Source organism: Dermacentor andersoni, chromosome 3 (genome assembly GCF_023375885.2).
Source record: "Dermacentor andersoni chromosome 3, qqDerAnde1_hic_scaffold, whole genome shotgun sequence".
Taxonomy (NCBI): domain Eukaryota; kingdom Metazoa; phylum Arthropoda; class Arachnida; order Ixodida; family Ixodidae; genus Dermacentor; species Dermacentor andersoni.
Genome location: NC_092816.1, coordinates 44,440,126 through 44,456,503, shown reverse-complemented (window position 1 = coordinate 44,456,503; position 16,378 = coordinate 44,440,126). Strand labels below are relative to the sequence as shown.

General features: G+C 42.6%; 1 protein-coding gene across 2 annotated transcripts in view; it reads right to left on the bottom strand.

Moving 5' to 3' along the window:
- Positions 1–962: 962 nt before the first annotated feature.
- Positions 963–16,378, bottom strand: part of Pisd (phosphatidylserine decarboxylase) — a 47,674-nt gene continuing 32,258 nt past the window's right edge. For both annotated transcript variants that reach the window (XM_050166666.3, XM_055064161.2), the window contains 6 exons: positions 14,261–14,457; positions 12,985–13,221; positions 10,780–10,917; positions 9,230–9,371; positions 7,863–8,023; positions 963–6,461 (listed from right to left, as the gene is read on the bottom strand). In XM_050166666.3, the coding sequence (XP_050022623.1) occupies positions 6,207–6,461; positions 7,863–8,023; positions 9,230–9,371; positions 10,780–10,917; positions 12,985–13,221; positions 14,261–14,457 (1,130 nt within the window). In that variant the 3' untranslated portion in view covers positions 963–6,206. The remainder of the gene's footprint in view (positions 6,462–7,862; positions 8,024–9,229; positions 9,372–10,779; positions 10,918–12,984; positions 13,222–14,260; positions 14,458–16,378) is intronic.

The window sequence follows — 16,378 nt, the reverse complement described above, 5'->3', positions numbered from 1 at the left end:
CTTAGCCTGGGGGCTTTTGCCCTCGGGCCCTAGTTTCTCTGGACCAAAATAATGTTCTTGCCATGCCATGCCTTGTTGTCCTCAGTGGAAGATCCAAAGACCACACTATTTTATACAAAGCAATTGTACTGAAAAGACTACCACATTCTAATTTTTCTTTGTTTTTACTGCAGGCTCTTACCACCCTCTGAACAACATGCTGATGATAAGTAATCATTAAACTGTCGTAATGCATAAGAGTGCTATTGCTCCTTGGATAGGAATAGGTGCTGCCACTAGCGTGTTATCTTGGATGCTACTATCTCTTCTTGTCGCATTCACACCATTACTGCAGTATGCAGAGCCACAAATACTGTTGGACAGTGGACGCTGCTATCAGTCAATCACAGTCACACTGAAGTCAAGGCCTGTGCTACATGGCAATGAACTTGGATTGTGATTCCCGTTTCTCTGCAAAGATATTCAGGGATAACAAAAACAGCCCATGATGTGTCTTCTGCCACTTTGTCGTAACTGTCACAAAGACAACTTTATGACAGCCTGTAACCCGATTTCTCAATGCCATTAACCCTCTGAATGCCAGGTTTTACTGTGATGGTTTAGCAGGTATTTCATGCTGCACAGAAGCTGGCTATTTGTCATCAATTACTTCCAATTCAGAATGCGTAGACAATTAATAAATCCATCCGTCTGTCAAAGTGCAGATGGACCTGACACATTGGCTCACCATGGCTGCCCTGCCGAGACACAGCAACAGAGCACCAAGACATTCGCTCCACCTGCTGTCAAAGAATTAAATTCACAGTTCTGTGTGTTTAGATTACTTCTCTATAGATGGCAGAACAAGTATGCAAATTTCTTTTTCCCCAAGTTGCTTCAAGTGAGACAAAGCATGTGCTAAAAACAAAACAAGTATATTTGGGAATGACAGTGTAAGGGTTAAAGACAGACACATTACAGTGTTTATTTTTTAAGAATCAGCACTTTATTAAAATGCCACTAAAACACCGCATAGAAACTGGTCTGCTCGTGGCAGCCTCAGGTCTTGCTGGGCATCCCTGCCTCAGCACAAGAAAGACATTCGCAGTCACGTGACGTACAAGCAATACTGTGTACAATATCAAAGATACTCTTCGAGTGTAACAACATCACACACACAAACACCTTCAACTTGACAAATGTAAAACAGTGGCTATACATGTATACAAAACAAAGAGGCACTTCACAGCATGTTCTTGCTGCCCCCCCCCCCCAAAAACAGAGGCACCGTCCCTTACCACAGGAACTCCAGCAATCACCGACTACAAGTCACTGAGATTTTGCGTGACACAAAATGCGACAAGACAAGCATTCAGAAAGGTCTGGCATACACTGTAAGATTTCACCAGTTGAAAAGTTACACTGTACGTACGTAAACGTGGCATGCCCGCTATTCACTTTCAAGCGCGGTACATCTTGGCATTTTGGCTCCGACAATTAACTCCCGCACCGGCTAAGTGGTAGCCACTTGGTATAAAAGTGAGACAAATGCATTCGCAAAGATCTAAGAACATAATAATAATAATACTGCCCTGCAGCAATGATCTTTTACTGCGCATGACTATAACATTAAAAGCACTGGCACTCTTTGTCTACTTCTTACAATGCACCATCACCACAAGGTCTGAATAAAATGGAAAACCAGTATTGTACACCTCTTTAAAATGTACTTGTAATATTTTTTAGAGCATTCCAAACGAATCGACACACCAACAAACCAAAAAAATTCTCCTTTTCTGCCGAATGTGCACTCATCCTTAAATTAGCTTAATACGCCCTACAAGAAAGTGTAATTAGCTTGTGTCGTCCAACTCCACCAGTCACCTTGAGATTCTCACAGGATAACCTGTGATGAAATCACACATACGATTCACGCATGCGATTCAGCAAGCAGCTTTTACACTGAAAGTTGTGACGACATCAACACTAACAAATGCAAGGCAGCAACCATAGACGAGCCTAAGCTCAACAATCACAACACCAACATTCCAACACAAAAGACTGGTTGACTTTTTCTTTTGGCTCACAGTTGCATGAATACAAACGCAACATGATGATGACAACAAACAGGAAGTCGATATGCTTTGGCTTTGACTGGTATCAAACCACAACACAAATAAAATCTGTCTACCTTTTCCGAAGGCTGGTTTGGTCTTAATGCTTCCTATGTTGGCCACATAGGGCAGGAGCTCAATGTGGCGTACCTCCTCCCATACTCTTGAACGATCCTGCTACTCAACATAGAGCCTTTACTTCTCGTAATAGACTGCAGCTCTACCCCTAGATTGAAGAAGTGATCAACGTGTTTCAGTAATGCTTCTCAACAATTCCTGCAGCAAGTAGCAGCTTGCTGCCTCTGTAATGCCTTTGATTCGACACAAAAATTTCCTGTCAGCAAAATTAGAGCGGAATATTCAAGAAGTGTTAATGAAATGCTGTGACTGGTTGAGCTGAGCTGCCATGCTTCTCTTCACTTTCTGTAGTTGAGGAGGAATGTTTCAAGAACAGGGGAGATAATGTTTCCTCTCTGATAAAGATTTCAACTTTGCTCCTAACAGATTACAGACACACTTGCATGGCAGACATAGATTTAATGACAGAAACACTAAATGATTGTTGGACTCAACAGTTTAAATGTAACCAAAAGCGGCAACCAGGAGTCATAACGTCCAATAAATGAGCAAATCTTTGAAGCACTATTGTAGAGTATATAAAGTGAATGCAAATTAGGTTATTAAACTAAAATGCAAAAAAAATTGGATGACAACTGACGCAGAACAAGTTAAATAGCATCAACAACAAACAACTGCGTAACTGTGCAAACAGTAACAAGACAGCAAACAATTCACCGTGCACGCCTGCAGCAAGATGATTAGAATTGCTTGCCCGAGTGGCATCTTCGAATAGTAATGTTTTTATGGTGATAGAAAGTGTGAAGGATCATATTGCAACGGCTTTTGTTCCATAAGCTGTAACTTTAGGTGTGAAACTGCAAATATGGCAATTCAATTCGGAAGCCCCTGTAGCTTCGTGGTACAGTCGGTTGGATGACGATTTTTCCCTTTCGTGAACTGCACATGATAAATAATAACGAAGAACCAAAAGAGAACCATTAGTCTAAAGGAAAATAAAGAAGCACAGTTTACAAGCAGCACACACAGCTGTCACATAAATCCATGGCAACCACCACCTACAGCCAAGAGTCCATCTCCCGAAAATCGATTCATTTGTTTGCCAGTAGAAAGAGCCATTACAGGAGATTAAAGCATGGAAAGTTACATGGCAGTCAGCAGCTTCTGGTGGTATATACAAGAGACACAAAGAGTAAACAGCATATGACAGCACAAGGCAACTGCGTTTATGTGTAACCTGCTGGGAAAACCGGTAACCACGACAAGATGGTATGGAGCATGTGAGTGCTACTACCAATGACATGAGCTCGTCACACTTACTTTCTACCACGTCATGCATAAATGTCATGCTCCAATTACTCTTCCTGCCACTTGTGTGCCACCACGTACGCTGCCAGTGGCATGATGAAAATCTCTATACTGCTTACATACGCTAGGACTCTCCTATTCATGATGCTACTGGACTATCGATGTTTGATGCTATCGGTGAGTGCCACGTACCATCATTATGATGATGTCCAAGAAATGGAGGCTGGATAGAGGAAGAGATGCAACTTGGAAATTCTTCTGCACATCCTCCAATACTCCGGTGAAGAAGCGCAGAAAGAATTGTGGACTCAGCGATCTATCGGCTTAGAAAAAATTAAACTCCAAGAAATTCGCGGTTAGGAAAGCTCAATACCAATTGCAGTGCACATCACGTACAATACAACGGCATGTGTCACAATAACAAAATAGAAAGAAACAATAATAGAGAGCGTACGGCGAACAGAAGGTGTCATCATATTAATAATTTAAAAACAAGGAGCTTCTGAACACTGTAGCGCAGCAGCTTCAGATATAAACGCTATATCACAGACAGTTGAGAGATTGTCCCTTATCCTGTCATTTTGCTTAAACAAGCTCGTAAAGTGGCCAAAAATATTCTAGTAAGGAGTGTAGGGATAAAATTAGCTTCAGTGCAGCCTTGATGGCCATGTGTGTGTTATTACCTTTGACTGTAGCATATTATGTGTTACAAACTAGCAAGGATCTGTCCTGAAACACACACGTCTGTTTAAAAAATGGAAAATAACCCACAAGTAAAATTTGACTCCTTAGTAGGGATGTGCGAACATTCGAAACTTTCAAATAACAAACTGAATAGTGTCCTATTTGACTCTGTCTTCGAATTGAATAGTAACTGTTCACAAATGCGAATATTTTTTAAATACTTTTCAAATGTTTTCAAAACACGAACTGCACCTAAATAAACATAAAATTGGATCAAAAGTATGGTAAATGTTTGCCACTGTCGGCACAGTTTGGACATAGAACATGAGGACTTGCTTAGTGGAGCAGGCTATGTCACTTATGTAGCCATACTTTGCAGGCTGTACAATGATCATTTGCACTTGCTGGAGAGCCCTGTGCATGCGACGAACGTACTTGTGTGCTTCCAATGCTCCATTTGTGCTTCTAATAAATTTTGCTTCATATAGCATACTATGCAATGATAGAAACTTGTTAACCTTGAGAATACTGGGATGTGAACATACCTTTATTATTAATTGTGATAACAGCTATTCATTATTCGAGAAGTATTTCATGTTTGATTACATTCGATTCACTTCAGGCACTACTTGATTCGTATTCGATTTGGTCTCGAAAATCCCTATTCGCACTGCCCTACTCCTTGGCACTAGCAATGAGCCTCCCATCAGTAATATCAGCAAGGGACTGTAACCGGGGAAATTCCTTCACAGAATGCTAGCGAAAAGAGTGCCGCAATCTTCAGTGCATGCAGCTGAATCAGGTAGTCTTTCTCTTAGCAAATCAATTTAGTGTGAATAAGCGATCGTGCTGAAGGAATGATAATCTCCTGTTTCGACATACATGGATATACAATGAAACCAGCCACGAGGCAATTTATGTGTGTGCAGGGCAGATTCTACACTAACATCACGTGGCTACACCTCGGCAATTCAATCCTGAACCGGAAAATACGACACATAAAAGAGTACGCTTATGCTACGATAGTGAAACTGGGTCCAACTTGTGAACTAATCTTCTGCTACTTGCAGATATCAAAAAGCTTTCTAGTTTAACAGCCACAAGTCTTCTCATGATTCCAACTTGTACAATACGCATCATACTTTTGATTGTAAAACATCACAATGGAAAAAAAAAAAATGAAAACAAGGCCATTAACCTAGAAGCACATAGGTACACTTTACTTTGCCGGTCATCATACAGGGAATAAAAATTACCAAGGCAGGCCCGGATCGTGACCATCACACATTTGCAATAAGTCAGGCTTATAATCTAACAGCAAGTAAAATGTCTTTCAACTTAGTAAGTTAATTGATGAGAACACTGTACACTGTCAACATGTAACATCATTATAGTAACGCCTAGTTTTTACAATTGCAGCATTTCATTTTGCATCTCTACCAGCCGTGTGTGGATGTGGAGCTGCAACCGCAAACCACAACCTGCACATACATGTCCCCTGGGTACCTAAAGTGCAACTGCTTTACTTGGCACAACTCGTTCTCAACCTCCGCATATTTGCATGGTCAACGCAATAGAAACTGTGTCAATGTAAGCATTTGTGCACAAATCAAGTGCTAAAGGAAAAAAGGAAAAGGCTGGGCCTTACTAATAACAGAACTGAACTGATCTCAATCAGCCTCTTTCAATAGACAAAAAAAAAAACAAAAAAAAAAACACACAAACAGTGCATATGATACCAAATGCTATAACAACCTGCAGTTCGAGTTTAGCCTTACTGCAGTGCATAAAGTTGTCGCATACAAGATAGGCATTCACGGAGGGACATCACCTCCTTGCAGCTCTCCACGCGAGCTGGTGCAACAATGGGGCGGCACTAGCTCTGCACCAGTGATGATAGCAAAAATACATCAAACCACCTCTGTGGACCTTCAGGCAGCCTTGTGAAGATTGCAACATGCCCCCTGCAATCTCTCACTATGAGACGGAATTCAATGATGACGAGTGTTGAAAACGAAACTCTGAATGTCGCAGCAGCTGGCCTCACGTCTGTGCTTCTTGAAAGCTGCTACTGGACTGTCGGCAGATGAGCTCACCGTACTTGATGCGCTGGCCTTCCTTGAGCTCAAGCGAGAAGTCCCGTGGTGCCTCAAAGATGAGCACAATGGTAGATCCCAGATTGAACTCGCCGAAGGGTTCGCCCTTCTCAACGCTGATGCCCTCAGAGTTGTGGTTGGACTGGAAGCATTGGTCATTGAAGTTGTGCTTCTTGTACTTCCGCCGGTTGGTCACAAGGTTCTGTTGAGGCCATCAAAGAAATGCAAAAAGCAAAGATTTGGAGTCTGGATACAAACAAACAAATGGTTCGGGTAGTGAGAACATGTGCTGGGAAATCATGGACCACACGCAACAATATAAAATTTAGTTCCAGCACAGCATGGTTTCCAAGCAAATGCCAAACTTTTAGTTGTAAGTATGACAAAAGCTAGTCTGGATGAAAGGAATATATTGCAGCTATGAACAGAAGTGCTATCCAAGATGATATTGTTACGAATGATGTTTATTTACAGGGTGAAATGGTGAAACGAGGTCCGAGAGGGAAGCTACAGGCCAGGCCCAGCCGACGCAGAGTACCGCGAGATCACGCGCGCACACTCTACTTCTTCTTTCTCTGCCTCAGCCGCGCAGTGCTGCGACATTTTCCCCAGGGGCAGACGAAGCTCGCTAAGCGAGTTAAAGGGACCTGTGATGGCACTGCTTGAGTCTGGCCACGTGAACAACTTGCGTCGCCCGTGAACCCCGATCCCTTGCCGTCACTTTGGCGATGACATAGTTCACATCACTCAAGCGGCTCAGTATAACGAATGGTCCGGTGTAAGTGGCGAGAAACTTGCGGTACAATCTCTTTTTGCGAACAGGTGTCCACAACCAAACATAATCACCGGGAGTAAAATGTCGTAGCACTGCGCGGCTGAGGCAGAGAAAGAAGAAGTAGAGTGTGCGTGCGTCGCGGCAAAGAGAAATCACGCCACTTCCACAATCCAAAGTTGCCCCCCACTCACGCAAGAAATCAATTCCTAAAATAATGTCATGCGTTGTACGTGCAAGCACAGTAAATTCACTTCTAAATGTCTGCTCCCCTATCGTAACTGAAACAGAACAGACCCCAAGTGGGCGTGACATTACCCCGCACCTCCACCAAAGATGTTACGAATGATGTTTATTTACAGGGTGAAATGGTGAAACGGTGACAATATAAAGAAAGATATCACCCTGTTTATTTACAGGGTGAAATGGTGACAATATAAAGAAAACGAACAGTTATCCTGACATAATGTGTTTATTAGCATAAAGAAGGGGTTCCTAACAACCCACAACAATATTTTCCTATCTGAGTAATTATTTCATGTATTCGAAACACCACAGTTTAAATGCCACAGAAAGGCTCCCTCACAAGTATCACACGGATTTTAGGGTTATTATATATTGTTTGAACATAAGAGTGTTTTGAAAAAGCTTATGAGAACCTTCAGCAAAATTATGCCTTATGCTGTGCACGTATATGCACTTTATGCAATGTGAGTGCATGGTGCAAGCTTGGAAACAAAGACAAGCCAAAGTTTTAGCATGACTATAAAGAGACCTGTAACAATGAGGCACCCTGAGGAGAAACAATTCCTTCCCTAGTATGCAACTTACATTATCGAAGTAAACCTTGATGGAGCCAACGTTGGTAGCACCAACAGCAGTCATACTAAAGAATCCATGTCGCCACCGGCCCATATAGACTACACGCTCGTTCATATTGAACAGGCCGGCTATCCAGTTGACGACACCTGGTCGCACACTCAGAAGGGTACCTGCAGTATTACCAAAGCACGGTTTTATTTACCCTTCAACCTGGAAAAGCTGATACGCGCGGCATCCCAAGCCTGTGTTTTTAAAAGGTATGACAGTTTAAATTCTGATAACATGTGCATCAACAGAGGTTCGAAATAAAAAGGCACAATCTCCGAGATAAATTGACTTGACTGCCACATCAATCTCCTTTCATCATGTTAAGCAGTTCAGATAGCTCAACTCCTAAAAGAAGGTGAGAACCCCTTTGGTGAGAACACCAAAATGTAAGCTCACTTTTGTTGGGCACCTAATAACAAGAGTGAAGCTCATTTAGAAAGATGTTGTTATCCAAGGCAACCATTTTGTACATAAACCATTAAGCTGCATGCAGCAGTCTTGTCACACACACCTCCCTCAATTAAAAAGAGTTGCAAGAAACAGCAGCATTCATTTATGCTTTCAAAACAACTGTGACACCAAAAGTGATAACCAATAGCAAGCACCCAACCTGTAAAACCAAAATCACAAAATGTACTACAAAAAGCAAAAAGAACCCACTCTTTCACTCCAATATTTCTAAAAATGATTACACCCTTTGGGGTGTATCTTGTTCTCAAACAATAGTAATCTGTTTTCTTTGCACTTCCTTCTATGAAAACTCTGTGCTTGCTACTTTCCTGTCAAGAATGCTACGTCATGCTGATAATGCACATGCTGTTCGCGAACTGCAAATACCAAACATGCAGTGTGAAAGAAAGGAAAGGCTTTCAAGACAGATGATTACAGTTTGGGGACAAGATAAGCCTCAATGGATGTAATAGTGAAGTAAAACTACACCCTTCAGAAGACGTTTCGTTCGTGCGACTCCTTTAAGCTATAAAACATTTAGATGTTCATCAGGGTTTATCTTAACCCAAAATATTCCCCATCTACCTTGTGTGAATTTTCTTTACTTCAACAACCTAGTGCCAGCTGGTTTTCTGGTGGGAAATGCTATGTCATGCCGAGATGTGCCAATAGGAAAGTACCAAATATGCATGTGATTGATGGCAATTACTGTTGAAGGACTAAATAAGCTTGAAATGGTGTAAAACTTTTATAGGGTGGAGTTATTTTCACCTTGTAGGGTTTATTTCGGTTGTAAAGTATAACTTTATAAGTGCACAGCCTAGGGGCAGTCATGGGTGCTTTTGAGAGCACCAGCAACCATTTGGGAATCAACGAACCTGGAAAATGCCGCCGGTGTTGCACCTCCCACTGCACAGGGGAGTGGAAACGGTGATAGTCACCGGGGGCCAGGTACACCACGCAGTGATACAAATCGGTGTCTTTCTGCTGCAGAAGTTTCTTGTGGTATTCCTCCTCACCCTGCAACATAGGCAAAAGCATTTCAGCAAAAAACACCAGTCTTGACTGACCGTCATCAATGCATTCAAAAGGCAAAACTAAGCTAGTTCTTGTAGAACAATACTATGGGAATGTTCTCAACAGAAATTTTCGAGGCGGAAGCAGGATTCAGCTTGGTGTCAGAATCACCAGATGAAATAGTGCATTTGAATTTGGCTATTTACAGACAAGTGTGCCACTTATTCAGAGTTGTTCCGAGAGGACCATACAGTTGGAGATGCTCTGGTTCATATAGTCATTGTGGTTGACATCCACCTGAATGTAACACAAAGCTGTGCCAACCAATTTTAACATTCAAGACTGTAGCAACTGATCAATCAGGTGTCCACACACCATCACAGCAAGCGTCCTATAAGATGAACGTGAAAGGACCTCAGAAACCTGTTACCTCAACAAATCTTAATCTTGAAAAAAAAAGGGGGGGGTTATGTGCCAAAATCACGATTTGATTATGAGGCATGCCGTAGTCAGAGACTCGGGAATAATATGCACCACCAGGGGAGGGGCTCTTTAACGTGCACCTAAACCTAAGTACACGGGTCTTTTCCCATTTCGCCCCCATCAAAATGCGGCCGCCGTAGCCGGGATTCGATCCTGCGACTTTGTGCTTAGCAGCCAAACACCAAGATGTTGATCTCGGCAGAAGTGCACTGTATCTATGGGAAACCAGACAAAGGTTGCCCAACAATCGGCTCAGCATAGCAGAGAATCTGGCTTAAGAATCTTGGTCACAAGTTATAACAGCAGGTCATAACAGCAGGTTAAAACATTTTTCTGATGTGACTGATAAGCAAATTCCAACGGGAGTAATTTCTCCAGAGACAAAAGATTTGCAAAGAAACAGCGGTACCTATCATGTCAAGCAAGGTGACTAAAAAGCAAGGTTGGCCTACCACAAATCAAAAGCTACAGTCGAAGCATTTAAACTGTCTCTGCTTAGTGGTAGAAGTGTTTGAACACAGCATAGTGCAGGAAAACAAAAGATGGGACAGGTAAATAAATAAAAACACACATAGGATGAAGAAGGAGCTAACAAGGGATGTGACTATTGCGACTATTACTATATGTGACTATAATACATATGTGAAAGGGTGAGATAGACAGAAAGACCGAGGAGAGAGGGAGTGAGTGTGAAGACACACAAAGAGGATTGTTCACTAACACAGTATGAGGCAACCATAAAAAGGAGACAGATAACAAAACCAAGCAAAGCATAGGCAAAAATAACTGCATTACTGTAATTTCTTTGGCTTCACAGTCTCTTGGCTTTTTATGGCCGTTATTAAATATTGAGCTACCACCCATTGCTCCCATTCTTCCTGCTCACAGCAGGAGGTAGTAATAGATCAGAATGAGCTGGCCAACTTACATTAGTGTGTAGACAGTGTGGGTCCCATGGATGAGGCCCAAGGAACCTTGGTAGTGAATAGGTGATGCCTTTCACCTGCTCCGCAAAACCTTTCTCTATGCGACCAAAATGCAGCACCGTGCCATCTGCTGGGCTCACCTGGAAACAACCATGGCAACGCAATGTTTGACAAAAGAGTAATCACAAGTAGTCTACCTACAATGTGCATGGTCTGTTTGCACAAAATATTTCATCGCATGAATGAAAGCTTGACTCATAATTAAAATCTCACTAATATGAATCTCTATAGTCGGGTACAACTTTAGAAAAAAGGGGCCTTTTCTCCTCCAAGGCGGATGCACATGAGCCTCCACCAATGGGTGCGCACTCTAGACTGACGCCATGAGCAGAATGGCCGGTGACCCCGCTGATGGAGAAGATGGCCGCCCGCTGCCTGCAGAGTCGCATAAGTCTTGTGCGTCTGCCCCTCATCATAGTGAATTCCCAGAGTGTTTGTGGTGGTCTATCATACCGGTAATATTATTGCGAGCTTACGATGCACCATTTGTGAAGCATGCGTTTATTCTGAGCCGTGATCCGGCAACAAAAGACTGCAGTGAGCATCATTGACGGTACGCTATGCGAATTGGCGAGACTGCGGGCTTGCAAAAAAAGGTGAAAAGGGGGAAGAAAAAAAACGTAACACATTCTTGAAGGTAGGTTTGTGAAAAAAGAAAAATGTATATATATAAATCTTATGCTATTTAAAACCAAGAGTATTTATTTAAAACGATGAATGAAGTATTTCTGTACCTTTCCTGCCTCGATCGTCTTCTCACCCCAGTTTCCTAATACTAGTAGTTTCGATAAATGCATTGCTTTTTTTTTGAGTACTTGTTAAATAGCAACTCATTCATTTTAAGCTCTGAAAACGAGTAGTAAATGTGCCGTGTACATGTAAACCAGTGCAAAAGCCATGTAGAGTGCTGCTCTTTCTACTTTTGTCCCTTGCAATGAAACTAAAAAGCAGTTATCTGCATGGGCATGGGGTTATCTTGTTTTTGCGATCCGGCATGTGCTGTAGCATCCCAGTCACGAGAGCTCTACCAAGCCAGTCATCAAAATACAAAAGTCTTTAAATATGACGAGAATTACGGGTTTTAGAAGCAGAGTTTTTTGAGCAGGACTATTTTAGTTGCAGAGGCAATTGGCTGTCACGCTTCGGTCATCTGGGCGGGGCCTCCCCTTTTTTCTAAAGTTGTACCCGACTATGGGCACACAATTCAAAGCACACTATTTTGGCCCTACAATGCGGCACAGTGTCAAAATGACTATAGTGATTAGAATTTATATTGCCTCTGCGACTGAAAACTAACTTTTTCACCACCATGTGTCACTGTCAGCTGCTTTCTCAAGAGAGAGACGCATGTCACGGCTGACTGAAAGTGGGCTTTACAAGCAACGTTCTGTCCTATTCCTCCTCTGCTCTACCTCCACAGATTCCCTGTGGGGCACAATTGACCTCTTATAGCCAGAGTTCCCTTTTTTTCTTCTGAAGACAAACATTTGAATTTAGCTTAGATAGGCTTTTGTAGAGGTTAGAACATCAAAAATTGTATTCACTCTATATTCTAAGCCTGGCTGGCACTTCTGGGCTCATTTGTAAAAACTGAATTGGACACATGGCACAAAAGGATGCCTCCATACCCTCAAATTATTTGCCATGTTTTTGCACTGTGCGAACTCTGATTTGGCAGACCAACTGTCTTGCCTCTTAGGGCACAGCCCATGCACAGAACATTATTTTCCGTTTCAGAAATGGTGACACGTCAACCCTGTTTTTGTCAGATGACTACACGTTGTCACATGGTGTGGTAGGGCAGTGACTGGAAAAGAAGGAGACTTGTAACTGCGTGCGAATGCATATGCTGTATGCAGCGCTAATGTCTGAGGACTCGGTGTCTACTTCAATTGAATACCTGACAATGATGTCAAAATCAGGTCTTTTCTCAATTGCCGTCCTGTTTCATTTCAGGAACTCAGAATCAGTATGTTGCAAAATCGCGACAACTGTCTAGCAAAGGCTTAGGAGCCATCACACCTGCGTTTACAAACACTGCACTATTTACTCTTACCTCCTGAAAAAACAACAAACATACAAGCATGTAGCCCGAACATACGAGCATGTGAAAAAAAAGTTTCATGGGTCCACATGAGCCAACGTACCACACAGTCGCCTGGGCAAAGGGGTCTAAGGCCTGGCTTGAGTGAGCGTCGAAAGAACTCCCCCAGATTCCGATACTGCCGCAAGTCCTCCACTTCAGCCTCGTGTACGTCACAGCCGACGGCCCATGCAAAAAGGCCCAGCACCGGTGCGCGCAGCCATACAGGCAGCTCTATGTCGTTGGCCCAGCCCCACCACCGAGAAGCCATGCGCAGGGGCAGCATTCGGTAGAAGGACACCTGCACACAAGGCAAAAAAGCAACAGTTCAAATAAAAACTGATAAAGAGGCCGAGTTGCTGACTGTCGTGAAGCCCTTGCAAGAGGCAGATTTGGCGAGTTTCACTGTGCCACTGCTGCCGCAAAGCAAAGGGCATTGCACCGGTAACAGTAATCCTGATGCAGGTTGAAAGGCAACTATGGTAAGACGATTGTAGGGCTCAGACCATGACAACCTGCTTAACCTTCAAGGCCAAATGGCACGGAGGTGACAACAAAAAGATCTCACAATAGGAGTAGAGTTGAGGAGACCATACCCCTAAACTTCGCCCTAAAGTTCACTGGAGCAATCCACAACGCTATTTTCCTCGGCATTCCTCTCAATGTTGCCTCAAACCCAAGTCAATAGGAAAGTGGTAAGGGCTACAGTCATGGTGCAAGCAGAGCCCCTGCACATGTGCTCTGAATGTGGTGAAATCGGTCTATCAGGACCTGTGCATCAGACTTTTGCCTGATCTGGTGCACAGTTTGCATGAACTGAAGAAACATGTATTTGTGGCCCAGTTTAATGAAATTGTATCTTTTTATTCTATATTAGCATATTTCCTGTATTCCCGCGCATGTTTTTGCTTTGGGTGAATCTTGATGCTATGAAATTTGATTGGGCTACAAAGGGTTTGGGGATCTTCACCCTACACAAAATAATGACTGGTCAAAAAATGTAATGTCATTACTCCTTAAAGCTGCATACAAGCACTGAACAGATTAGGACAGAGGCATGCCAGAAACCAGAGCGGTCGCAAATGTTTTGTACCGTGGTAGCCTCTAGCTCGCCACTCGATTTCCCAGGACTGGTCAGGCTGTGCACAAGACTGCATGCAACTGGACAGGATTAAATGCTATTAGCGGTTGCTATATAACCCTGTAAGCACTAACACATGCATAGACCTGGGGGACCTTTTGCAATTGTTTTCCCCCTCTCATCCAACCTCTAACTCCTCCATCCCCTTTACACACACTTCTGACAACACCCCCCATTCAAACAATGAAACGAAACGTACTTGGAGGCCAGAAGCAACGGGCTGCGGAGTGCTGTCGTCGTCTGCATTACGGCTGCGTAAGCTCCTCAGGTACGCTAGGCAGGCAAAACCAATCCCCAGTGGAATGGGCATCCACCGAAGACTTCGCAGGTACCGGCTTGCACCCAGTGGTGAACTGCTTCGCTCCCAGGCTGGCCGCGGCGATGACTCGCCCCCATCTATTGAAAAAGGTAGCACATTTACCCTCTGTCAATACAAATTACTACGAGAGAGAGAAAAGTAAAGAGACACAAGGAGACGAACTAGATACACATCCAGTTTATTACCGTACATTGGGGGGAAAGGGGATAAGCGGATGAAAAGCCAGAAGTGGAGTAAAAGAGCACAAGTTGTGGCTACTTGAGAAGCTGTCAGCACTTTTAAGCTACATATGTCTGCACATTATAATTGCAAGTTTTTCACAAGTAACAAAACAATAAAGATGACAAGAGTTTAGTTCTCAGGCCGTTTGGCCTGATCGAGGTATAGAAGTAACTGCCAATATAGAGTGCATTGTGAGGGCCTTCTTTTACGTTGTTGTTGTTAATTAACACAAGATTTCATTCACCTTCACTCACATGCGGCAAGCTTTTTGATGGAAGAATAAAAGCTTTACCGAAGTCACATGCTAGCTTGGAAGTTACACCCTCCATCTTGTTAAACTATTTAAGCCGTACTAATGACATTTTAAGTTCATTGGTGTTGTGGGTATCTGTGAAATTATGTCCAAAGCATTCATGTTTTATGCAACTATACAGCTCAAGGTATACATAGCACAGAAATAATCATGTTAAAAAGGCTAGAGAAATAAGGTGTCCTGCAGACATATTTGCGCATTCTTCCTTTTACGATTCGCAGGTGGAGTCTACTAGATGAGAGTGTTGTGGATGGTCCCGTAATTATGTTTTCCTCATCCCCGCAAGATGTAAGCTTTAGCTGAATGTGCAAGTGACAACTGTGCCTGTATTTTTTAAATGTTTTCATGCTTGTTATTTTCTTGACCTCCCGGCAATAATGCCATACTGGGTGATGTACATTGTTAAAAAAAAAAAAAAAAAAGAGAGAGAGAGAGAGAGAGAGAGAGAGAGAGAGAGAGAGAGAGAGAGAGAGAGAAAATTCTTCCCGGATCTGCATGATTTAACTGATAGCTCATTCAGTGGCAAGACTTGATCTATTTGAGTCCTTGTACTAATACCGCCAACTTAGTTCACACCCCAACTTCACAGTAATCACAAGAGGAAAGCACGAGATGAACAGGCTTTAATAGAATTTGTTTTTGTTTTTTTTTTGTACCACAACTTTGTCCCCAATGACAAATGCTTAGTAAGCTGAGTGCTCAAACAAAACAGCCACCAAGCTCTCATAGCCGGTGTAACGGGAATGCACACACATGCCAACAGCAAGGTCTCAGCAACAAGTTCTATTTGTGGGGTGTTTTACTCCTATAATTTATTTCATCTGGGCATTCGAGACCTACACAGGGTGAAATACAGCGTTTAAAAACATGCAGCAAACTGTGGCAAGTATTCATGACAAAACTTTTATAGACAGCACAGACGTAATGGCAAAGGCAATGCAAGAAGAATACATACTACTTATTCGCAGAACATGAATGTAACTGGAAGTTCGTGCCCAGGAACTGACATTGAACAGTGAGTGCACATGAAATATTTGGTTTCTGACAGGCTGTAGTGTTTTTGACTCAATGTGAACCTTTAGGATCATTTTCAGGTACTCAATTTCACAAAACAGTAGGCCATACACAGCCACTGAACAGAAACTGACATGCAGCATGAAAAGTTAGTCACTTACAGTATCAAGTGTAATTGAAATTCATAATACACTTCATAGTGATAATGAAAGCAATTAGCTGGCACCACAATGAGAGCCACACTTTCCTTGAGAACAATGGTTAATCATTGTTTTCACAGGCCACACAAAAGCATGAGCTTTGTCATACATCTCTGTATGCATAATAATGTAGTAAAAATGCTAGTGACAACCATATTAAGAAAGCAGATGCTGAAACCAGGAAGTCAACTGTGGTAGAGGAAGTTAACTGTGGTATTTAATTAAAACGAGAAGCGCAATTAGAAAAGG